Source organism: Gymnoscopelus microlampas (assembly GCF_963454915.1).
Source record: "Gymnoscopelus microlampas genome assembly, chromosome: 23".
In the NCBI taxonomy this organism is placed as follows: domain Eukaryota; kingdom Metazoa; phylum Chordata; class Actinopteri; order Myctophiformes; family Myctophidae; genus Gymnoscopelus; species Gymnoscopelus microlampas.
In genome coordinates this window covers 327512-352387 of record NC_139960.1, presented here as the reverse complement: position 1 = coordinate 352387, position 24876 = coordinate 327512, and the positions used below count along the sequence as shown (strand labels likewise).

The window sequence follows — 24876 nt, the reverse complement described above, 5'->3', positions numbered from 1 at the left end:
CTCAAAAGTTGCGTCACATTAGTCTGGAGGTGGTAAAAATGCACTGGCTGAAGGGGAACACTGCTGATTGGCTGAAGGGGTTGTCAGTCAACGGTATTACTCCCGCCCAACTCCAGCCCACAGCCAAATGCCAGACTCACTCCTGAAATAAATTACAAATGAGATTTCCGGAGGGAGGGTTTACCAGGCTAGATAGACTCATGTTCCACTCACAACCCTTCATTAATACAATGAAATAGAATAAAATAAAGGTTTTACAGCATGTTATCCTGTCTGTCTGTCTGTCTGTCTGTCTGTCTGTCTGTCTGTCTTTCCGTCCGTCCGTCCGTCCGTCCGTCCGTCCGTCCGTCCCTCTCTCTCTCTCTCTCTCTCTCTCTCTCTCTCTCTCTCTCTCTCTCTCTCTCTCTCTCTCTCTCTCTCTCTCTCTCTCTGTCTCTCTCTCTAAACCCCTCCCCCTCCTTCCAAACACAGAAGTTATGAATGGCACCTATCGGGGTGGGTGGGGGGGATTAGGGGGCATTTGCCCTGGTATTCCTTTTGTAGGGGGGGGGGGGGGGGGCAGGAGAATGTCCTGCCTGGTTCCAGGAATGTGGAGCATTCCATTCCATTCCATTCCTAAAGCAAAGGGAAACAAGGAGCCTTTTGTTGAAGAGGAAAAGAACAGAACAGAGCAGCGGACATATTGGATGTGCTCTAGAGAGAGAGAGAGAGAGAGAGAGAGAGAGAGAGAGAGAGAGAGAGAGAGAGAGAGAGAGAGAGAGAGAGAGACACACACACACACACACACACACACACACACACACACACACACACACACACACACACACACACACACACACACACACACACACACACACACACACACACACACACACACACACACACACACAGAGAGAGAGAGAGAGAGAGAGAGAGAGAGAGAGAGAGAGAGAGAGAGAGAGAGAGAGCGTGCCCATAGGAGCAAACGTTGATCAAAATAAGATGAAAATGTAATGTATGTTTAACAATAATCTCACTCTTGACAGTGTAAAATAAAATTGGTTTCATTTTACACTCTCAAGAGTTAAAGATCTACAAGGGTCCATTTGGTTACCAACTCTCCATCATTTAGCTGGGGACCACCTGGAACCCCCTCATGGACCACTGGTGGTCCCCGGACCACTGGTCTAAACAATATGATATCAACATAATAATATGTGCATTGAAACTATAAGATACCAGGTCTTCAATGACCTGTCATGTGTTTAACAGCATGCTATGTAAATGACACTTTAGCCTTTGCATTAGACTGCATGGTCATCAAGGCTAGGTCAATGCTACGTGCTAAGGCTAGGTCAATGCTACGTGCTAAGGCTAGGTCAATGCTACGTGCTAAGGCTAGGTCAATGCTACGTGCTAAGGCTAGGTCAATGCTACGTGCTAAGGCTAGGTCAATGCTATGTGCTAAGGCTAGGTCAATGCTACGTGCTAAGGCTAGGTCAATGCTACGTGCTAAGGCTAGGTCAATGCTATGTGCTAAGGCTAGGTCAATGCTACGTGCTAAGGCTAGGTCAATGCTACTACGTGCTAAGGCTAGGTCAATGCTACTACGTGCTAAGGCTAGGTCAATGCTACGTGCTAAGGCTAGGTCAATGCTACGTGCTAAGGCTACGTTAATGCTATGTGCTAAGGCTAGGTCAATGCTACGTGCTAAGGCTAGGTCAATGCTACTACGTGCTAAGGCTAGGTCAATGCTATACGTACAGTTACTACTGTTGTGTGCCTAACTTATTACTTGTAGTTAGTGCAGCCTGAATTGAATCATTGTACAAAGAAACCTTTGTGTCTTTTAGTTTGTTTATTTAATGACCGCTCCTCTCAAACACCGGTCTCCATCATAACAACAGGTTATATCATATTGTGTGTCCCTATACATTTCCGTTACCTGTTCCTGGTCATGTGACCTGGCTAACCAATACATGACATCTCCCTTTTCCTTGGAAATAAACTTGTACCTTGAACAACCTCTGTACTGACCCTTAGAACAAAATACAAAAAAATCAAACACTGCATAATACTTTTTCAAACAATGCACAATACCCCTTTTTAGCGGCGCTAGCCATAGAGCGGATATTAGCCCTCTATACCTGGCTTTTGCGTCAACGTTCTGATTGGTCAGGCTCGCCAAGGTTCTGATTGGTCAGGTCCGTCAACGTTCTGATTGGTCAGGCTCGCCAAGGTTCTGATTGGTCAGGTCCGTCAACGTTCTGATTGGTCAGGCCCGTCGAGGTTCTGATTGGTCAGGTCCGTCAACGTTCTAATTGGTCAGGCCCGTCGAGGTTCTGATTGGTCAGGTCCGTCAACGTTCTGATTGGTCAGGCCCGTCAAGGTTCTGATTGGTCAGGATTTTTATATTAATATGAGAATACATGTTTTTAGCGGCGCTAGCCGCTCTATACCTATACCTTTAGGTATAGAGCGGATCCTGCTCTATACCTGACTTTGTCCGTGTTCACCGTCAACGCTCTGATTGGTCAGACCCGTCAACGCTCTGATTGGTCAGACCCGTCAACGCTCTGATTGGTCAGACCTGTCAACGCTCTGATTGGTCAGACCCGTCAACGCTCTGATTGGTCAGACCCGTCAACCCGTGACTTTGTCCGTGTTCACCGTCAAGGCTCTGATTGGTCAGACCCGTCAACGCTCTGATTGGTCAGACCCGTCAACGCTCTGATTGGTCAGACCCGTCAACAAAGTGATTGGTCAAGCTTCACGTGACACGTGGCTATAAACACATTATAAACACATATCGATGACAAAATGTATCAAAGGCGCCGCTACCTTCACACAGGGTGTGATCTTTTTTTTTTCAGTGCAATTCAGCTCAGGTCAGCACAAAGTCACTGAGCCTTTCAGGTGGCTTTGTCACCCTTTGAGGTCTGGCCTTTGGCACCTCTGACATCTGAGTGTGTTGTGGTGTGTGAGTGACATTAGTCTGTGCATGTGTGTCCACGTCAAGTGCACTGTCCTCAGTCCACTGTGTCTCCTCCGGTGTGTCGTGTGCCCCCGTAGGCCTGTTGGTCACATATCTTTTCACATGTGTGGTGTTTCTCTGGTATCTTGCTCCTGTTGGTGATTCAACCACAACCTGATTCCCTGTCTTGCTCACAACTTTGTGTGGTGTTGCGTTGAATGGTGTGGTGAACTTGTCCACCTTGTCCTGCTGTATGAGCACGGTGTCTCCAATGTCCACCTTCGAGTACTGAGCTCTCCGCCGTTCATCCGCATATAGCTTTGCTTTTCCTTTTTGCTCTGCATCTCTATCACGTACTTCCAGTGATGCTGTGTATGATCCACAGAGATCTGGCAACTTTCCCCTCATCTTCCGGTTAAAGAGTAGCTCAGCAGGGCTCTTTCCAGTAGTAGCATGTTCTATGCTCCGGCACATAGTCACATACTTTCTCAGTTCACGTTTCCAGTCGAGTCCTTCTGCTTGAGCAATCCTTATTCTTTTCATCAGTGATGAATTCTGACGCTCAATTTCTCCATTAGCTTGAGCCCATTTCGGAGTTGTCTTCACGTGTGTGATTCCATTTGTTTCACAGTACTCCTTGAATAATTCAGACTTGAACTGGGGTCCTTGGTCCGACCTGCAGGAAACCGGAAGTCCATGTCTGCTAAAAATAGACCCCAGACTGTCAATGACCTTCTCTGCAGTTGTGGAAGTCATAATGTCATACTCATAGTAGCGACTGTAGTAATCTACCACCACAAGTATGGAGTGATTAGTTGGCAGTGGTCCTAGCAGATCTATGGCAACATCTTGCCAGGGACCATCTGGTAGGCTTGTAGATCTCAACGGTTCTGGTGGGTCAGGTCTGGCTACAATTTGACATCCATGACATGCCTCACAGTATTTCTCGGCTGCCTTCTCCATGCCAGGCCACCAAACCTTGGTTCTGAGATGCTGTTTGGTTCCCACTATTCCCAAATGTCCTTCATGAGCTAATGTGAGTGCTCGTGCTTGCAGCCTCTGTGGTAGCACTATGCGTGTTCCTCGTAGCACTATGTATCCTATTACACACAACTCATTAACAATCGGTGCATATGGTTTACAATTATCAAAACATCCACTTGTTATTGCATTGCGTACCTCAATTAATTCTGGGTCAGTAGCAGAGGCTTCTTCTATCTCTCGTGTAGTAAGTGCTTTGGGTGTAGCACTCACTGCTACAAATCTAACATACTCTTCTGAGTCATGTTTGTGTATCTCCCTTTTTGCTGTGCTCCCCAGCAGCCGTGATAATGGGTCTGCTATGTTTTGTTTCCCAGGTACATATACAACTCTGAAATCATAGGGCTGTAATCTGAGAACCCATCTCTCTATGCGTGCACATGGTTTGGATCGAGGACCATATATGACCTCTAATGGCTTATGGTCAGTGACTAAATCAAACCTCCTACCATACACACAAGGATGCAGTCTCTCACAAGCCCATACTAGAGCTAAAGCTTCACGCTCTGTCTGAGAGTACCTACGCTCACAGTCTGTCAAGCTGCGACTCACATAGCACACAGGTACCATCTCCCCCTGCTGTTTTTGCACTAGCACTGCCTCTACACCTACAGGACTGGCATCTGCTATCACCTTGGTTGGTGCTTCCTTGTCAAAGTAGGCTAGTGTAACAGTTTTGGCTAGCTCATCCTTTAAAATTTGAAATGCTTTTTTCTGTTCTGTCCCAAACTCAAATGGCACATCCTTTCTGGTCAGGCGTCGTAACGGCTCTGACAGTGTTGCAAAACCTGAAATAAATCTGGAACTAAATCCTACGAGACCCAAAAAACTTCTGACCTCTGAGGCATTCTCGGGTTCTCTGGCCTCTACTATAGCTCTAACCCTCTCCTCTGTTGGTCCTATGCCTTTCTGTGACAAAAGTATCCCCATGAAAATCAACCTGTCCATGTTGAATTGACACTTTTCTGGGTTTAGCGTTAACCCACACTCTGAGAGCCTCTTCATTACAGCATGCATGCAAACTCCTGTCATGTGTTTCCTGGTCTCGTGCGTGCACTATCACATCATCTGAGATGTTCTCAACACCTTCAATGCCAGTTAATGCATTGGCTATCTCATGCTGGTATTGCTCACTGGCTGATGAGACACCAAAAATCAACCTTTTGTACCTGTACACTCCATTATGCACTGCAAAAGTGGTTATTTCTCTTGACTCTGGGGTCAGTTCCAACTGATGGTAGCCCCATTTAAGGTCTAGCTTGCTAAATATGGCTGAGCCATTCATGCCTTGCAAAATTTCATCCACAGTGGGAATAGGGTACCGTTCCCTTACAATTGCTTCATTGGCCCTTCTCATATCTAGACACATCCTGATATGGCTAAGTGGCTGTGCCACAGGCTTGACCTGTGGGTCTATGTACAGGCTAACCTGTTTGGTGTTTAATTTTCCTACACCCTTGAACACATCTGGATACTGCTGCCTGAGTGTGTCTTTGATGTCTGTAATCACAGAGACATTTTCACCTATTTTCAACACTCCTAGTTTCGTGGCTGTCTTTTTCCCCAGTAGTGGTTCACCATTACCCTTAATTACAATGAATTCTGCCTGTTCAGACCTGTTACCAATGGTGATTTCACATTCAAATATTCCCTTAATTGGTAATGGTTCACTGGATGAGTATGGGTACAAAGTCCTCTGCTCTTTTGGCACATAAGAATTGCATTTTATCTTTTCTGCCTTCAGTTTTTCCCATACATTTGCTCCCATCACATTGCTCTTGGCACCCGAGTCAACCAACATTTCTACATTTACTCCCCCCACACAAAATGTAAGTTTGTCTGACATGTCATCCTCTTTTACATTAAATGCAAACTCTTTGTCATGTTCTACCTCCACAGTGTTCACATTTTGCTTATTTGAACCTCTCGTGCGGCACATCTTGGAGTAATGATCCTTCCCGTTGTATTTATGACACGTCTGTCCTCGTGCGGGGCATTTAGGATCCTTTGCCATGTGATCAGCATATCCACACCTGAAACATTTCCTCTCCGATGTGGCGCCTTCTTCTCTTTCCTGTGGTTTCCCTCTCGATGCTGAGTATTTCCCTCCTTTTTGCATGACGCGATGCACAGTCTCAGTGTCCCCCCTGTCTTCAGTCAGAGACATGGCTGCCATCTGTTCCTCAATTCTCTCACATTGTGAGGACAATTCCAATGTGCGGGCAAGTGTCAACGTATGCCCTTCCTCCAGTAATTTTCTGCGCACATACATTGATGTACACTTATTTAGGATAGCGTCCCTTATCTGATTGTCATTGTCGGCTTGAAAAGCACAGTCCCTCGCAGTCCGTCTCAGGCGCGTTATTATGAATCCCACGCCGCGTCCTGGATTTAGACCCGCCTTACGTGTCTGATTGGCTCCCCGGCAGGCATAGTCTCAGGCGCGTAGCTCGCGTAGCTCACCTGGTTCTTGGCACAATTTGTGAAACATCTGGCGGGCAAAAGCTGCGTTGACTTGGGGCACAAGTACTTGTTCAGCGCTGTGACTGCCTCTACGTAGTCCTTCGCCTCCCCGGTGTCCGGTAGAGTTGAAAATACATCCTGGACGTCTGGTCCTGCCAGGTGTAACAGTAGAGCTCTTCTCCTCTGCTTCACCACAGCCGTGGCATCAGCATCAACTATTAGTCCTTTTCCATCTGCAAATAATTCAAACAAAGTGAGCCATCGTGCCCATCTAGGTCCGAGTGTTGCTGGATCCGTGTTGCTCGTTTTCCATGTTGCTCGTTTAACTCCTTTTAACGTTCAACGTAGTCTTCAAACATTCACAATAATCCTCGTCGCCATTGTTGTGTGCCTAACTTATTACTTGAAGTTAGTGCAGCCTGAATTGAATCATTGTACAAAGAAACCTTCGTGTCTTTTAGTTTGTTTATTTAATGACCGCTCCTCTCAAACACCGGTCTCCATCATAACAACAGGTTATATCATATTGGGTGTCCCTATACATTTCTGTTACCTGTTCCTGGTCATGTGACCTGGCTAACCAATACATGACAACTACTAGTTACTGTACTACTGTATTACTTTAGAAAAAAGACTGAAGACATGATAATGTTTTCTGTGATTATGATAAGCTTATATTTCATGTCACAAACACCATCTTTTTCTTTTTTTTTGGCCGATACCGATAACGGCAAATATTGAGCGATATACTAGTGTATCCCTTCCTCTAACTGTTCCCCATGAGCAGGTTGTTGGTGCCGTGTGTGTGTGTGTGTGTGTGTGTGTGTGTGTGTGTGTGTGTGTGTGTGTGTGTGTGTGTGTGTGTGTGTGTGTGTGTGTGTGTGTGTGTGTGTGTGTGTGTGTGTGTGTGTGTGTGTGTGTGTGTGTGTGTGTGTGTGCGCGCGTGCGCGTGTGTGTGTGTGTGTCTGTCCTTCCTTCCGGTGTCGACACTGACTGTGACACACGCACACACGCACGCACGCACGCACGCACGCACGCACGCACGCACGCGCGCGCACACACACACACACACACACACACACACACACACACACACACACACACACACACACACACACACACACACGCCAGCTGTTCACAACAATTCCGGGGGGGGGGGCGGGGGTGGGGGGGGGGCTCTAAATGTGCTATACGATGTCAGTGGTAGAGAGCTGTACACTTCCTCTCTCTCTCACTCTCTCTCTCGCTCAGCTCAGCTGTCCAGTCCCGGTCTTAGAGCCATTTCCTGTGGTGTGTGTGTGTGTGTGTGTGTGTGTGTGTGTGTGTGTGTGTGTGTGTGTGTGTGTGTGTGTGTGTGTGTGTGTGTGTGTGTGTGTGTGTGTGTGTGTGTGTGTGTGTGTGTGTGTGTGTGTGTGTGTGTGAATACAGCACAATCTGAACTTTGTTCCGGATCCCCCCCCCGCTCACTATTCTAATAATAATAATAATAATAATAATAATAATAATAATAATAATAATAATAATAATCTGTTATGTTTCTTCTTCTCAGCCACAGCAAGTGGTCCAGAAAGAACCTGCTCAGGTGAGTGACTTAGAACCAACATAAATGACTAAATATCAATAGAAAGGATATCAAATCAATAGAACTTATTTAACCCATTCAAACCAGGAAAGCATCTGTGTCATTTTAGATTTACTTTTTAAATATAGCAGCAACACACGTTTTATTATAATTTTAAACTGTTTGGATTTAGATGCTTTTTTAATCGGCCTCAGACACACTTTGACTTCTTAGACAGATGCTACAGTAGGTTCATTGTTTACCTTTGATCCTAAATTTGATATAAATCTGCCATTACGACCTCATCAAGGCGCCAGAATACATTTCAGTCGACCAAATAATATAACATTTCAGACTAAAATATGACTCAAACTAAATGGAACTTTATTCAAAAGACTACGACTAAAAACTACACCAAAATGTGCTGTCAAAATGAACACTGGATTGATGTAATCTAATGTAATCTAATGTAATGTAATGTAATGTAATCTAATGTAATGTAATGTAAACTAATCTAATGTAATGTAATGTAATGTAATGTAATGTAATGTAATGTAATGTAATCTTATGTCATCTAATGCAATCGAATGTAATTTAATCTCATGTGTAATGTAATGTAATGTAATGTAATCTCTTCTCCCCAGGAAGAGGAGGAGGAGGAGATGGAGGATTCTCCAGAGGAGGACTAGCGCCCTCTAGAGGAGCACCACGCCTCTACCTCAGAACCAGCTGTCAGCTCTTTTTTCCAAGACTGTTTGACCACTTTTAGTAACCTTTGACCTTCGGGCCTTTTTGTTTTTTTTACGTTTTAGTTTTATTTGTATTTTATTTTATTTGGGGGTTTTGATTTCCTGATTCTCTGTCTTGCCATCCTTGTCCTTTTTTATTCTTTCTTTCTTTCTTTTTGTTTCACTTTTGGGGTCTCTTTATATTTGGGGTTAAAGGAGTAGTTCACCCAAAAAAAATGACTTGTTTTCTATCAACTAAACACCCAATGAAGCCTTGTGTTCATTAAAGAGTTACACCGCTACCCAGAGCCTTGTATTAGAGAGTTACACCCCTACCCAGAGCCTTGTATTAGAGAGTTCCACCAATGATGGGCAGAAAACAGCGCCGGTCACATGGTTCACCTAACTCTAAATAGTGACAAACGCTCATAGACTAAGGAAGTGCATTCCTCAACTTCCTGGTTTCAGGGCTTTGTCACTATTGGCCAATAGAAGGCTCTGTAGAAGATCTGGCCCGAAGAAGTGAACGGAGGTGACGCAACTCTCCTTGAATGGCTCCGCCCCTACCCAGGAAAGGGGGCGTGGGCGTGGAAAGGGGGCGTGGCCGGAAAAGACACTCCCGGGTTAATGTGAAGTCAGGTTGCTATATTTAGCGAGTGAGTTGGTGTTCCATATAAAAGAATCTCTCTTAGCTGGCGTAGTCGCCCCGTCCTAATCTGTGCGTTCACGTATCGCTCTCGCTTTGTTTTCGTGGCGTTCCTGAGACGATCATTCGATGAGCGGCTCATCGGTCAATAGGAGACTCAGTTAGGAGTTAGGACCTCTTGAGTCTCCTACCACAGACTTAGTTAACTAAATAAATCTACATGAATTCATGGCTTCGTGGCGTGTGTAATTGATAAATAAAATAAGTATTTTTTTGGGGCGAACTATCCCTTTAACAGGGTCTCAAAATGTGACCCCACCCCCCAGAGAGGATAGGGTGAGTGAGGGTCACATGATGGGGGGTTTGGTTTGGTTTGGTTGTGATGATGCAATGTTTCTTTATAAACTGCTGTAGGAGTAACATGCACAACACACACACACACACACACACACACACACACACACACACACACACACACACACACACACACACCCTTTTCTTCTTACTTGAACGAGGTCAGTTTTTATCGACGGATTTCTAAGCCGACGTTTAAGAGCTTCAGCTTTAAAAGTGATTCAGGGCCGAGCGAACATCACCGTACGTTTCTGACCGTAATCTCTCCATATTTAACATCTCTCATTTATTTAGTCAAAATATTTTTTTAAATAGCGGTTAAAGCCAGGGAAACGCGTGTGTTTTGCGCGGCCCACATCTTCAGAAGGAAGAGCTTTAAATTACCGATACGTTCAAAGGGCCAAAACGTCCTGATTTCTCGCCAGGTTTCACGCGTTTCTCGTGGGACCGTTGAGTTCACGTCTTTTCTGCATTGGGCGGACGGACGGGACTCCCGCGTCTTTGGTGCGAAACAGAACCTCACTCCACACATGGATCTAAGTGACGATTCTAACCTTTTTAAGGGTTTTAATCTTTTTAAGGGTTTTAATCTTTTAGACCGTTCATGACAGAAAATACTGTATCTCACGTCTTCAGAACGGCATCTGTTTAAATCCACTCATTAGACTCATTACATTAGATGCTTAGTTTACCATTCTTGTTTTTTTCCTTCACCTCTTGTTTTGCGCGACATTCAAAAAGAAATCCAACACACACACGTTTGTATTACTATACTTGTGAGGACATCAACGCTTTAGGACAGCCATTTTATGAATGTCATTTAAAAATACATATATTTTGCCATTTTTAACCGTAAGCCTAAAGCCGAAAAACAGCAGATCTACAAAAAACGCGTCGCGCCCACAACGCGTCGCGCTGCGACGCGTTGTGGGCTTATGGATCGGCTGTTTTTCGGTGCATGACACTGGCGCGCAACTAAGTATAAATCATGTTGAACTCTAATTCCAATCCCTAAACCTAACCTCTAAGACACCTAAATGTCTAATCCTGACCTGAATGTTTTTCTAATTGTTAACGGATCTAAAAAAAAATGTTTTAACTATAAAACAACCATTTGTCTTGTGAGGAAAACGGTCCTCACAATGTATATTTCTTCAAATGCTACTATACTTGGTCCTCGCAAGTATAGTAATACAAACACACACGCACGCACGCACGCACGCACGCACACACACACACACACACACACACACACACACACACACACACACACACACACACACACACACACACACACACACACACACACACACACACACACACACACACACACACACACACACACAGTCTGCCTTTTACAAAACCGACCTCATACCAGCCTTGGACCTAGTGGCCCACAGATCAAACCGTTACGTTACCTCATGTAAACACAACAGATACCTGCTGCCTTGCACTGTAATACCCCAGGGAACCGCCCATAGGGGGCGCCATGTGCACAGAAAGGGTTTTTGTTTTTATGAGCCGCCAGCGCTGCCTTTCTTTCACGTATTCCTTTACCATTCTATTTAAACCATCTCTACGTACTCCTCTTCACAGCCGCTGAGCATCACGCCGCTCTCGGCATGCGTTCGTGTTTTTTTTGTTTGCTCTGGCCGCCTCGAGCAGAAAATATCTCAACTTTCGGTAAGAGGAGCGCCTCCTACAGGCTGCGTGTGACGACCTGGTATTTTTACGTTGTTTCAGCTAGGTTATTGAGATAATAATACGTGGTTTCATCTAGCTTAATGTGCTAATAATGCATTGTTTCAGCTAGCTTATTGAGCAAATAATGTGCTAATAACGCATTGTTTCAGCTAGGCTATCAGTGCTAATAACACATTGTTTCAGCTAGGCTATCAGTGCTAATTACATATTGTTTCAACTAGGCTATCAGTGCTAATAACGCATTGTTTCAGCTAGGCTAACTTTGCTAATAATGCATTGTTTCAGCTATCAGTGCTAATAACGCATTGTTTCAGCTAGGCTATGTGTGCTTGCTAATAACGCATTGTTTCAACTAGGCTATCAGTGCTAATAACGCATTGTTTCAGCTAGGCTATCTGTGCTAATACCGCATTGTTTCAGCTAGGCTATCAGTGCTAATTACGCATTGTTTCAACTAGGCTATCAGTGCTAATAACGCATTGTTTCAGCTAGGCTATGTGTGCTTGCTAATAACGCATTGTTTCAGCTAGGCTATCTGTGCTAATAATGCATTGTTTCCGCTATCAGTGCTAATAACGCATTATTTCAGCTAGGCTATCAGTGCTAATTACGCATTGTTTCAACTAGGCTATCAGTGCTAACAATGCATTGTTTCAGCTAGGCTATCAGTGCTAATTACGCATTGTTTCAGCTAGGCTATCTGTGCTAATGACGCGGATGGCTTGCCGTTCGTGCGCAGCAACAGCGGTCGATTGGTTCAACGCGTTGCGGGCGTCGGTTAAGCGCTGTGTTGTGAGGGTCTCTGGACGTGATGTGCCAAAGCCCCTCCTCCTCCCCCGCTCATAAAACCCTCTCTGTGGAACAACGGACCCCCTCATAACGTATTATTGTAAAGGTGCTCTTAAGAACCCTGACCTTACTGCCAGCCAGCACCTAACGGGTGCCGATATGCAAAATGTCTCCTCATCATTTCAACACTACCTCTGAGTTTACAAACCACAACACCAGCTGCTACTACTACAACACACACACACACACACACACACACACACACACACACACACACACACACACACACACACACACACACACACACACACACACACACACACACTAAACAGGACAATGCATAGGCAGTGTGCGTTGAGATGTCATTGATACTGTACGTTGTAACGAGATCAGTCGCTCTTATAGCGGAGTGGCTGCTTGTCTGCAACTGTTTTTTATTGTTTATACCTGGAGGGTGCACCCTAAAAAACAGGTTTGTTTTATTGTACAACAGGAGGGTGCACCCTGAAAACCAGGTTTGTTTTATTTTACAACAGGAGGGTGCACCCTGAAAACCAGGTTTGTTTTATTTTACAACAGGAGGGTGCACCCTGAAACCAGGTTTGTTTTATTGACACCCAGCAGGTGTCAGGTGGATCAAGTACTGTTTTGTTTTTGAACCATCTCACTCTTTTTAACGTGTAACGTGTATCTCACTGCATTTTTCTTTCAATTCTCTACAAACTGGGATTTCTGTTTTGACAAACTGTTACGTTAACTTGAATACATGTTTTATACTGATTTTATCAATGTTTTATTTTTTATTTTTTACTCAAGGATCATTTTTGCTTGTACGACACTTAGGGTTGTGATCCTTTGGGATCTTAAGGATTTTAAATGATTCCTATAGGGGGGTTCCAAATGGACCTGTAACTCTGAGAGTGTACACATGGAACCACATTTGGTTCCATTTGTACACTCTCAGAGTTATGTTGGTCCTTGAAATTAAAAAGTGTGAGAACCACTGGTATTATAATTGTATATCAGACGTGAAGTCCACAAAGCAGCTCCCATAAAAACCTGCTTTCTGGAAACGGTTCTACAAGATGTGATGCAATTCCTGTTGGATCCGGTTCCCTCCAGTTCTGGATCCCAACCCTAGTGACACTACATAGTTTTAGTTTTGTTTTTTGTTTTTTCCCTTATTTTCCGCTGAACTTTGTACTACCTATAAATGTACCTCAAACAGACTGATAAAACATGGACTAATACTCATTCAACAGATACCTACCTCCGGTCTTGAAAAGGAAAGATGTTTTTGTTTCTGAGTGTTTTGGTGGCGTTGGTTTTAAATCTCTTGTTAAAGGACTGCAAAACATACACACTCAAAAAAAAGTATTTTTGTACCCGTTCGTTTCAAACCTCTGAACCAAGTAAAAGTATGGATTTTTTGTTCTTCTTTTTTTTTCAGCGATGGAGAGGAAAACAGCCTTCAAAGTGTTTTGAAGACTTTCAGGTTTTTTTTATTGGTTTCTTTTATTTTTTTCAAATAGATGTGTTTTTTTTTGTATATTGTATTCAAGGATATGTTGTTTTTGTTTTTTTTAATTAGTAGATATTGATATACTTGATAAGATGTTCTGTGTACTTTAGTGATTTAGTGTTTTGTTTTTCTTCTCCTCTTCAACCCAGATGTACATGTAACCAGTTTTTGTTTTCCCGCCTGTTCACCATGGCAACCTTTATATATATGTGTTAACATGGAACGTGTTGATATATGCGCATAGATCATGTTAACGAGGTATGTGTTAATGTATGCGCATAGATTATGTTAACGCGGTTTATTCTCAACTTGGGCCTGAGGTAAAGCCTCAAGAGGGAGCTGGATACCAACTGTAGACGTGACTCCGCCTCTCGCTAAACGTACCAACCGTAGACGTGACTCCGCCTCTCGCTAAACGTACCAACTGTAGACGTGACTCCGCCTCTCGCTAAACGTACCAACTGTAGACGTGACTCCGCCTCTCGCTAAACGTACCAACTGTAGACGTGACTCCGCCCCTCTCTAAACGTACCAACTGTAGACGTGACTCCGCCCCTCTCTAAACGTACCAACTGTAGACGTGACTCCGCCCCTCTCTAAACGTACCAACTGTAGACGTGACTCCGCCCCTCTCTAAACGTACCAACTGTAAACTCTCGCTAAATGTACACGACGTTATAACGTACGTGAACGCGTCACTCGCAAAACGTATGTGACGTTATAACGTAGGTAAGCGTGCCACTCGCAACATGTATGAGATGGTTTAAAGGTTCTATGACATGTTTTTTGGGGGGTTTTATGACCTCAATTACACCCAAAAAAATCTGAACTTCGAACATTCAGTGGATTTTCTGTGGTCTGGGGTTTTCTGAATAATTACGCTGAAAAGTAATCTGAGCTTTGGCCATTCGGCAGTGATGTCACAGCCGATTAATCCCGCCCACTCTCCTCCTAGCCCCTCCCCTCCCCTATCCTTTCCTTTGGGGGGGGGGGGAGCCGAGGCGATGATTGACAGGCAAAATCCCTCAACAGTGCCACCAGCAGGCAAAGATTTATTTTTCCATTGCAGTTGAAAAGGCTTTAGAAATGTGAGAGGAAAAACACCTGCCATGGCTCACTGGAGTGGAATTATTTGTTAAAACTTTGTATACACGTTTGAAGGACCATGACAAAGACTTTTAAAGTGTGGTAAAACTGAACGTCATGAAACCTTTAACCTACGTTAACGGGCCACTCGCAACACGTACCCGACATTAAAACGTACGTGAACGCGACACTAGCACACGCTAGGACATAGTCATGTATATTTAAAATGTTAAATTTGAAATTTGCTGACGTTTTTAGAAGCAAGCTCGTACTGGTCGGCTATTTTCCTGCTATAATTAGAGTAGACCGAAAACAGGAGGAGGGCTAGTATGGCGCCCTGTGGGACTCCAGCCATAAGGATGAAGTGGTTGGTCAGTCTTGGTCCCAGATTGGTTTTGCCTCCATCAAGTATTATTTGTATTATTATTACATGAAGAAATCTGAAATGAAACATGGAAACATTTCTATATTTCTTCATGATCAAAAAATACCTTTTTGTTTGTAAATAAAATTGTCAAAATGTTACGTTTCTGCCGCTTTGCTACACGATAATAATTTTGCAGTACTTAAGCAAATTCACTATAGCTGCTTTTGACAGTAAAGTCTGCTCCGTATTCACTGAAGGAAATGCAGTACTTATACATTATTTTTCGTTGGCATTTGAAAGATGTGCGTAAAAATGAGCTCAGAAGTGTAGTCGCTTCTGCTAATAATTGGACCAGGACAGACACCTCTCTCATATTGCTACTATAATTCATTACAGCCGTTTCGTTAAGAGGCGCTCTTCATTAGCGTTGCGTACCTGTTAAGAGGCTCTTCATTAGCGTTGCGTACCTGTTAAGAGGCTCTTCATTAGCGTTGCGTACCTGTTAAGAGGCTCTTCATTAGCGTTGCGTACCTGTTAAGAGGTGCTCTTCATTAGCGTTGCGTACCTGTTAAGAGGCTCTTCATTAGCGTTGCGTACCTGTTAAGAGGCTCTTCATTAGCGTTGCGTACCTGTTAAGAGGTGCTCTTCATTAGCGTAGCGTACCTGTTAAGAGGCTCTTCATTAGCGTTGCGTACCTGCGCGAGCTGGCGGAAGCACGTCGTACAGTAAGCTTTGAAAGCGAGCTCTGAAACAGAAAGCGAACAACGCAACGCCACAACCCACCGTCAGCGAATCCTAAGCTAGCACTTAAGATTGTACTCTGTCGTACGATCGTGTCGGCTCGCCGAAAATAGCCGATCTAAGCTCACGCGGTGCGTTCTAAGCTTTTTGAGCTTATAGATCTGCTATTTTTGAATTAAAAAAAAGAATCTTGAAAGTTTTCGAATGTCTTTAAATAATACAAAAAAGTTTGTGAACTACTGATTCAGAAGGCATTTGTAGAATTGGCCTCATGCAGGTCTAAATGGGTTAAATTAAAATCAAGTGGTTTTTGTGCGCGCTGCGCGGTGCTAGCGTTGTGTGCGTTGGCCTCTCGCGTCTGTTGACGAGCGATGAGCTTCTGGGAGTCTTAAAGGAAGTTGATCTTGTAATCTTCACCATATCCTGTTTTCTTGTACAATGGAATACACAATACTACCTCCAGACACGCCCTCTCTGCTGCCCTCTACTGTTACCTCATTTTACAAAACTGAATTACTGCTTAAAAAAAAGAAAAAAGAAAAACGATTCAGGTGGCCGACGGCAATGGGAGATGAAACAACTTTTACATTTTATATATAAATATATTTGTAGTTTTATTTTTGTTGGGGATAAAAATGTTATAAGACTGTTTGTTTTTTTCTCTGGCTCGCCGTCACCACTAGGTGTCAGACTGGACTTGTAACGCTTTTTAAAAAACAAAAAACTTTAAAGGACTTTTCTTACCTTTTATGCAAACTGTTCTGTTAGTGGTGTTTAGCCGGGAGGTGGACGTGACGCTAGTGGAAGCCGATGGTTCCGTATTGCCGATGGTTCGTGTGAAACGCCGCACACAAACACGCTCCCGAAAGTCGGGACGCACAAACATACTGGTCACAAAGTCAGGGGACACACAGGTGGGACTAGCTAGGTATGAGACCATGTGAAATTCACCTGTCACCATTATTGTGGCAAAATGTACGACATATTAAAGATATTATCGCGATAATCAAAATATAATCAAAATATAAATAAAACTTAAAATGCCACTTGAACCCCCAGCACCCCTATTCTGGGAGGGAAAGTTCGGCAAAGATAGCAGATGTACAAGCTCACAACGTGTTGCGTTGCAACACGTTGTGAGCTTGTAGATCGGCTATTTTTGTTACGATAGAGAAAAAACGATAGAGATTATCGTCCCATATCCCTTGTTGAGATAAGCCTGATTTATATACTTTGTCGTAGCGACGGTATCACTCGGCGAAAAAGCAGCCGATCTACAAGCTCACGACGTGCCGCACCCGGGTGCGTCGTGGTCTCGTAGATCGCCTAGTTTTCCGACACGTCGTTCGACGGATTATCAATAAAACAAACCCCCTCAGTTTGTTTTTTACCCGCCTTCAATTGGATCCCCTTCCACCTGATTGGCTGGATTTGTCGACGAAAAAAAAACAGGGACAAAAATTAGATATATTTTGAGTCGCCAAAGTATGTTCCAAATATATTCATGAACATGTATGTTTAAAGGAATAATCCACCCAAACGTTACTTCATTCTATCAATTAGTCGCCTCATGAAGACTTTTTTTTATTTAGTTTTGCATTCCTAAGCCAATCATTTTAATGAGCGGCAGCGGTTCCGGTACGAGACACAAAGAGTCTCCTTTGTGTCTCCTACCGCTGGTCATCAAATTATTGTCTTAGGAAAAAAAAAACTAAAACAATACCCATGAACTCAAGTCTCCATGGGTTATCCCTTTAAGATCGGTCTCCTATAAACTTCACTTCAAATATTGGATTATTGTCTCAGGAATGAGAGAAAAACTCAACGATCCCCATGAATTCAAGGCTTCATTGGGTCAATAATTGATTTAAAAAAAGTCATTCCTTTAAATATTTTGTTTTGATCGCCGTCACCATAGTTTACACCAGTGGTTCTCAAACTTTTTCATTTCAAGGACCCCCAAATGGACACTTATTAGCCCGCGGACCCCCATTTGAAAAGATACATTTTAAGGACCCCCAGTTTGACATGCATTAGGGCTACGGACACCCATTTAATGGCATTTCTATCTCTGGGACCCCAATTCATATTGTAAAATCAATGTTATCTTAACTCTGAGAGTGTACAAATGGAACCAAATGGACCCGTCAGGGTCCATTTGGTTCCATTTGTACACTCTCAGAGTTACAGACCCATAAGGGTCCTATCCATCCTTTAGCTGGGGACCCCCTGTAACCCCCTCAAGTACCACTGGGGGTCCCCGGACCCCACTTTGAGAACCAATGGTTTACACTAGCTGCCTCCCTCGCCTCTCTCTCTCTCTCTCTATACACACATATATATATACTTTTCCATGTTTTCTACGGTATCTTATCTATCTAACCTTTATGGCTTTCTGTCCACATAGTATTTGTTTTGTCTTCAGTTTCACTACGAGATGCTTTGTTTGATAAAAACAAAAACAAAACAACAAAAAAAGGAGTTCTTTATAGGATATTCACCGTCTTATTCAGCACAATAAAAAGAGACGAAAAGAAAATATGACGTCCCTGTGTCTTCTGTGTGTATGTCACTGTGTGTATTTCACTGTGTGTGTCACTGTGTGTATGTCACTGTGTGTATTTCACTGTGTGTATTTCACTGTGTGTATGTCACTGTGTGTATGTCACTGTGTGTATTTCACTGTGTGTATGTCACTGTGTGTATGTCACTGTGTGTATTTCACTGTGTGTATTTCACTGTGTGTATTTCACTGTGTGTATTTCTTGTTTCATATGGTTTCTGTCGTATCTCCAGAACTGTTACTTTTCAGGTTTCAAATTCAAAAGCATCAAAAGTAATCTGATACTTTTGAGGCTTTTGTATGACACAGCAGTATGATCAAAAACAGAATGAGAAAAGTACAGAAACAGAAACAGACTAGAAAAAGAGCTCCTCGGAGCACAGGTCTCCGCCAGGTCAGGTAGGATAGTGTGGGGCAGCAATGTTCGGAATTTGCCAATCAGGCTTGAATGTGAAAAATCAGGCGGATCAGACGGATCCGTCTTGATCAGTTGACTATAGAGATCATGTGTACCGATGTGTGTGATGTTTGGATAAAATCTGAAGGAGTAATATAAATGAATGAGTTTTATATAAGTTGGCCTCCTGGTGGCCTATAATAGGGCAATGTTAAAAACGTAGTGCAAATGTGCGTGCGAAGTTTCACCACAATCGGACGCTGCGTTCATGATTTGCAACATTTTGTTCAAAACGGGCCACTCCTGCAAACCTTAGATGTTAGTCTTAGCCAATCAGGATGGAATATGAAAAATCTAACAGATCCGTCTTGATCACATGACTATAGAGATCATGTGTACCGATTTGCGTCAAATTTGGATAAAATGTGAAGGAGTAATATAAAAAAATGTGTTTATATAAGTCGGCCTCCTGGTGGCGCTATAAAAGGCAGATGTGAAAAGTGTTTTTCCCTGACCTCTAGGGAGTGCACATACAAAGTTTTACACAGATCGATGCAGTTTTGGGTAAAAACAGTAATCGGCCTGTTATAGCGCCACCATGAGGCTGATTTGAAAATGTTCAAGTGGCATTTCTTCCTCTGCATAGTGGGAATGTGTGTGCAAAATTTCACGGAAATTGCGAGCTGTGTTCATGATTTGAGGCGTTTTGTTCAAAACGGAAAACTCCTGCAAACTTTGCAAGCCATGTTTTGCCAATCAGGATGGAATATGAAAAATCTGAAAGACGCATTTTGTGTAATGACTATAGAGATACTGTGTACCGATTCACGTGACGTTTGGGCAAAATCTGTATGGAGTACTGTGAAAAAAATGTGTTTCGCAAAAAGCGGCCTCCTGGTGGCGCTATAACAGGCCCATGTGAAGAATGTGGGGCAAAGGTTCTGAATTGGCATCCAGGGAGTGTGTGTGTGTGCACAGTTTCGCTGCGATTAAGCCAACTGTGCCGGAGATTAGCTGTTCACAGACGGACACACAAAACATACTCTCACGCCATGCCTTTCGGGGGACCGTACCTGTGTTCCCCGGGTCCTGTGTTCCCCGGGTCCTGTGTTCCCCGGGTTCTATGTTCCCCGGGTCATCGGACCTAACCTAACCCTAACCTTAGTGGGGGAACATAGGGATGACCCCCCTTTCGGCCTGGTGGAGACAAAAGCAGGGACGTGCACAGATAGACTCTGGGTGGTGCTAGAGCACCTGCCCTTTTTTCCAGTTTACAGCAGGGGTCTTCAACAGGGGGCCCGGGACCCCTAGGGGGTCCTCAGAGTTACTACAGGGGGTCCGCCAATTCTTTATGTGATATGATTTTTCTTTTTACCATAACCACTCGAAACCTAGCATCCCTTTTCTGAGGAGAACTTTAGGCAAAAATAGCCGATCTACAAGCCCACAACGCCTCGCGCTGCGAGGCGTTGTGGGCTTGTAGATCGGCTATTTTTGGCAAAGAGGTATAGGTGTAGAGGGAAAAACGAGCAGACCAAGTAAACAAAAAAAAGTCTAATTTACTTGAGCACCTGCCCCTCAGAATGTCTGTGCACGCCACTGGACAAAAGGTTAGAACATGGAGTTCATATGATTACTTGTTGGTCACATCACAGCCTGAGGAGGTTCAGAACCACCTTGGAGAACATTACTCCTACACATTATGCAAATCACTACATATTATCTCTATAGTCATGTGATCAAGACGGTTCTGTCCTGTTCTTCACATTCCATCCTGATTGGTGGATTCAGAACATTGCTGTCCCAGACACACACTAACCTAGCTGACCTGGAGGAAAACCTTTTCTAGTTTTGTTTGTTTTGACTTTAGCTTTTTCTAGAAAAGTTATCTAGAATTTGCACTTTCTCTCTCTCTCTCTCTCTCTCTCTCTCTAGAGGATGTGACCACCTCGGAGCCTCTGACCTTTGACCTTGGTAGGGGGTCTGCCAGTAAGGGAGGGGGGGGGGGGGGGGGGGGGGCGTCCCGTCCCGGCCCTCATATCAAAGCCCCCAAACTCCCTGTCTGTCTCTCTCTCTCTCTCTCTCTCTCTCTCTCTCTCTCTCTCTCTCTCTGGATGGAGGTGAATGGGGGGGAGGGAGGGGGGGGGGGGGTGAAAGGTAAAACTGTTTTGTATTTGCAGGACTTCAGGGGTTAATGTTTGAAAGAAGACAGTTTGTTCCTGGAGTATGACTGGAGAAGACAGACAGACAGACAGGCAGGCAGGCAGACAGACAGACAGACAGACAGACAGACAGACAGACAGACAGGCAGGCAGGCAGGCAGGCAGGCAGGCAGCAGGCAGGCAGGCAGACAGACAGACAGACAGACAGACAGACAGACAGACAGACAGACAGACAGACAGACAGACAGACAGGCAGGCATTTTCTCACCAACAAGCAGTAATATTGACAGTAACAATGACCTGGGTCGCCCCCCCTCCCCCGTGATAAAAGAAAGCTGCCGTTTCAGACCACTACAACACACACACACACACACACACACACACACACACACACACACACACACACACACACACACACACACACACACACACACACACACACACACACACACCTCCGCTGTATAAATAGGATACCCACCACCGCCCACATTTCCCTCTAAAAAGCTCTTGGGTAAATATTTAACCTAAATATGCACCACACACACACACACACACACACACACACACACACACACACACACACACACACACACACACACACACACACACACACACACACACACACACACACACACACACACCACTCTGCCAGGAAGAGCTACTTCCGAAAGAACGAGAACATAACTTTATTGCAGCAAGTTGTGTTGTATAAGTACAGGGAGCTGATGTAGGTGTTGTAACAGGGACAGACTCCTGTGTTCTCAGCCAGGGAAGGGGGGTGCTGAGTGTTGCTGCAGCACCCCTGGTGGTGGGGAAGAGAAAGAAAACAATTGGAAAAAAAATGTGTTTTTTTAGATTTTTTTCTTTTTTTGTAAATTAAACAAATATATATCATGTTTAAAGTCTATATACACACTTATATATTAAAACAATGATGTATTTAACTTTGGGGAATAAAATAATTGTTGAAAAAGGTGAAAAAAATGGCGGGACACATGTTGAAAGAAAATCACGTGCGGAGCCCCCCGCCAAACCCAGCACCCCTTGGCATAAATGACTTCCAGCGTCCCTGTTCTCAGCTTGATACCAACAATACCCCCATACTTTACATGTACCATATTTTATCATTGGCTATTAACAAATAGCAGATCTACAAGCTTGTACATGCTGTTGTGTCAGCAGGCAGTGAGTCACAGAGGATCTGGTGGCTTCAGAACGTGAAGCAGAACCTCTAGAAGTGACTCAGTTAAACTTTGTCAACGGACGCCAGTGTTTCCTCTGAGTCAATGTGATGAGTCACAGACTGTGTAAAGTAACTAATTAAGGTTTTTGTGTTTCTACTTTACTGGAGTACGTCCAATTGTCAGTACTTTACTTCTACTCCACTACATCTCAGAGGCAAATATTGTATTTTTTTTTTACTCCCGTACATTTCTTTGAACACTTTTAGTTACTAGTTACTTTGTAGATTTTGATTATTATTACAAAACATACATTAACCACTTCAGCCCTATATATATTTCTGCCATTTGAAAATAGCAGATCTACAAGCTCACAATGCGTCACGATGCACGCATGTGAGCTTGTAGATCTGCTATTTTCAAAAGATTTGTATACATTTTTAAACATTAATTTGAAAACTTGTGATTCTACATAACGAGTACTTCTACATAACGAGTACTTTTTTTACTCACGTACATTCTGATTACCGGAACTTTTACCTGTAACAGAGTGTTTCTACATTACGGTATCGATACTTTTACTTAAGTAAAACAAAGTATTTATCACCACAGTGAGTCACAGGTACTGATGTCTGTGGGTACAAACACACTTGTCCGTTTGCTGGCGGAAAACGGGGTCGCTACGAAACGGAAGCTCTTTTCCGGATCGGCAATTTTGTCATGTATACAAATGTGTTGCGGAACCGGATGTGCTTTTCCGGACCGGATCGCGTCCGTTTTTATCCGTTTTTTTTTAACATGGGAGTGGATGGGACTTCCGGCCGTTCGTTCCGTCGCGAACGGACATGTCTGTTTGGGTACAAACAGACATGTCCGTTCGCGACCGAACGAACGGCCGGAAGTCCCATCCACTCCCATGTTAAAAAAAACGGAAACGAAACGCGTCCGTCTTTCCGGTTTTTTTTTTAACTGGGAGTGGATGGGACTTCCGGCCGTTCGTTCCGTTGCGAACGGACATGTCTGTTTGTACCCTTTGTACCCAGTGACTCACTGAGCAAGGCAGCAGCCACAGCAAGGGTTGCCACGTTCTGTGAGAGAAATTAAGCAAAACGAAGGTCTCATGAAAACCAAGCCCATAAAGGTTAGGCACTAGATCCTACAAGGAGCTTGCGGACATGAACATGTTTCATAACCATTGGTTTATAAACAACATCAGGAAACAAGCAAATAATAACAAACTACACTTTACAAACAAAGCCCCAAAAACACCCACAACCAATATGTTTGTGTAAAGCAACTTTGCAGATAAAAAAACGAGCCCAAAGTGGCTTACAATAAGCAGACGTGGCAACACTGAGTGGCGAGCCCGCCAGGAGAGTCCAGGTCATCGAGGAACAATCCCCCCCCCCCCCCCCCCCCCCCTCCTCTCCCTGTGACTCATTCTGGCTTCAGTTTGGGCCCAGGAATGAGTGTGTGTGTGTGTGTGTGTGTGTGTGTGTGTGTGGTGTGTGTGTGTGTGTGTGTGTGTGTGTGTGTGTGTGTGTGTGTGTGTGTGTGTTGTTTCCCCCATCTTGGCTTTGTAAATGACCGCAGCCTTAATGAAGCACAGACTCTGTCTGGGCAACACACACACACACACGCACGCACGCACGCACGCACGCACGCACGCACGCACACACACACACACACACACACACACACACACACACACACACACACACACACACACACACACACACACACACACACACACACACACACACACACACACACACACACACACACACACACACACACACACACACACACACACACACACACACACACACACACAGAGAGAGAGAGAGAGAGAGACGTCTGTGGATTCCTTTGGCTGTGGTGTGTGTGTGTGTGTGTGTGTGTGTGTGTGTGTGTGTGTGTGTGTGTGTGTGTGTAAAGATGAGTCACTGACAGAGACTTGAATGAAACAGGAGATCAAAGTAACTGTAAAACCATGAGTGAAAATGTGACTCTGAGAGAAATGGAACCAAATGGACCAGTTAGGGGTTAGGGTCCATTTGGTTACAAATGTGTACCTTTTCTTTTTTTACTGTAGGTTATATTTTGATTCAAACACTTTATGTACCTTTTTTTTTTTACTTGTAAACTGAGTATTTCTACATGATGGTATTTAGATACTTTTACTTGAGTAAAAGGAAAAAAAGAAGAAAAAAAGGAAAGGGGGAGGAGTTAAACCTGAAGAGGATTCTGGGGGAATTCCATCCCAGGAGTCTGTGACTAAAACAAACACAAAGATTAACCAGAGGAAAAGACAGGAAACTGTCTCCATGTGTGTCTCAACCTGTGGGTTGGGACCCTTTTATGGGTCCCCAGTTAAAATATCCTTTTTTTTCTCCACTATTTCAAAAGAAAAGAAAAAAAAAGTCTAAATGTTTCAGAAATTCAGAAAAATACAAGATTTGTTGTTTAAAAGTTTTCAAAAAATATTCAAAATATTCAAGATCTGTGAAAAACAGACGATCTGCAAAACTCACAAGGCATCGCAGTGCGTTGCCTTGTGAGCTTGTAGATCGAGTATTTTCAAAAAACAATTCAGGACAATTAAGGACCCTTTACCC

At 43.8% G+C, this 24876-nt stretch overlaps 2 protein-coding genes across 2 annotated transcripts in view; both read left to right on the top strand.

Annotated features, from left to right (window-relative positions):
• Positions 1–8787, top strand: part of hmga2 (high mobility group AT-hook 2) — a gene marked incomplete at its 5' end in the record, with an annotated part of 32555 nt that extends 23768 nt beyond the window's left edge. The window contains 2 exons of the mRNA XM_084049691.1: positions 8007–8039; positions 8663–8787. Of these exons, the coding sequence (XP_083905817.1) occupies positions 8007–8039; positions 8663–8707 (78 nt within the window). The 3' untranslated portion in view covers positions 8708–8787. The remainder of the gene's footprint in view (positions 1–8006; positions 8040–8662) is intronic.
• Positions 1–24876, top strand: part of LOC311039739 (NACHT, LRR and PYD domains-containing protein 3-like) — a 246419-nt gene that overhangs the window by 204804 nt on the left and 16739 nt on the right. The gene's annotated exons all lie outside the window — the stretch shown is intronic.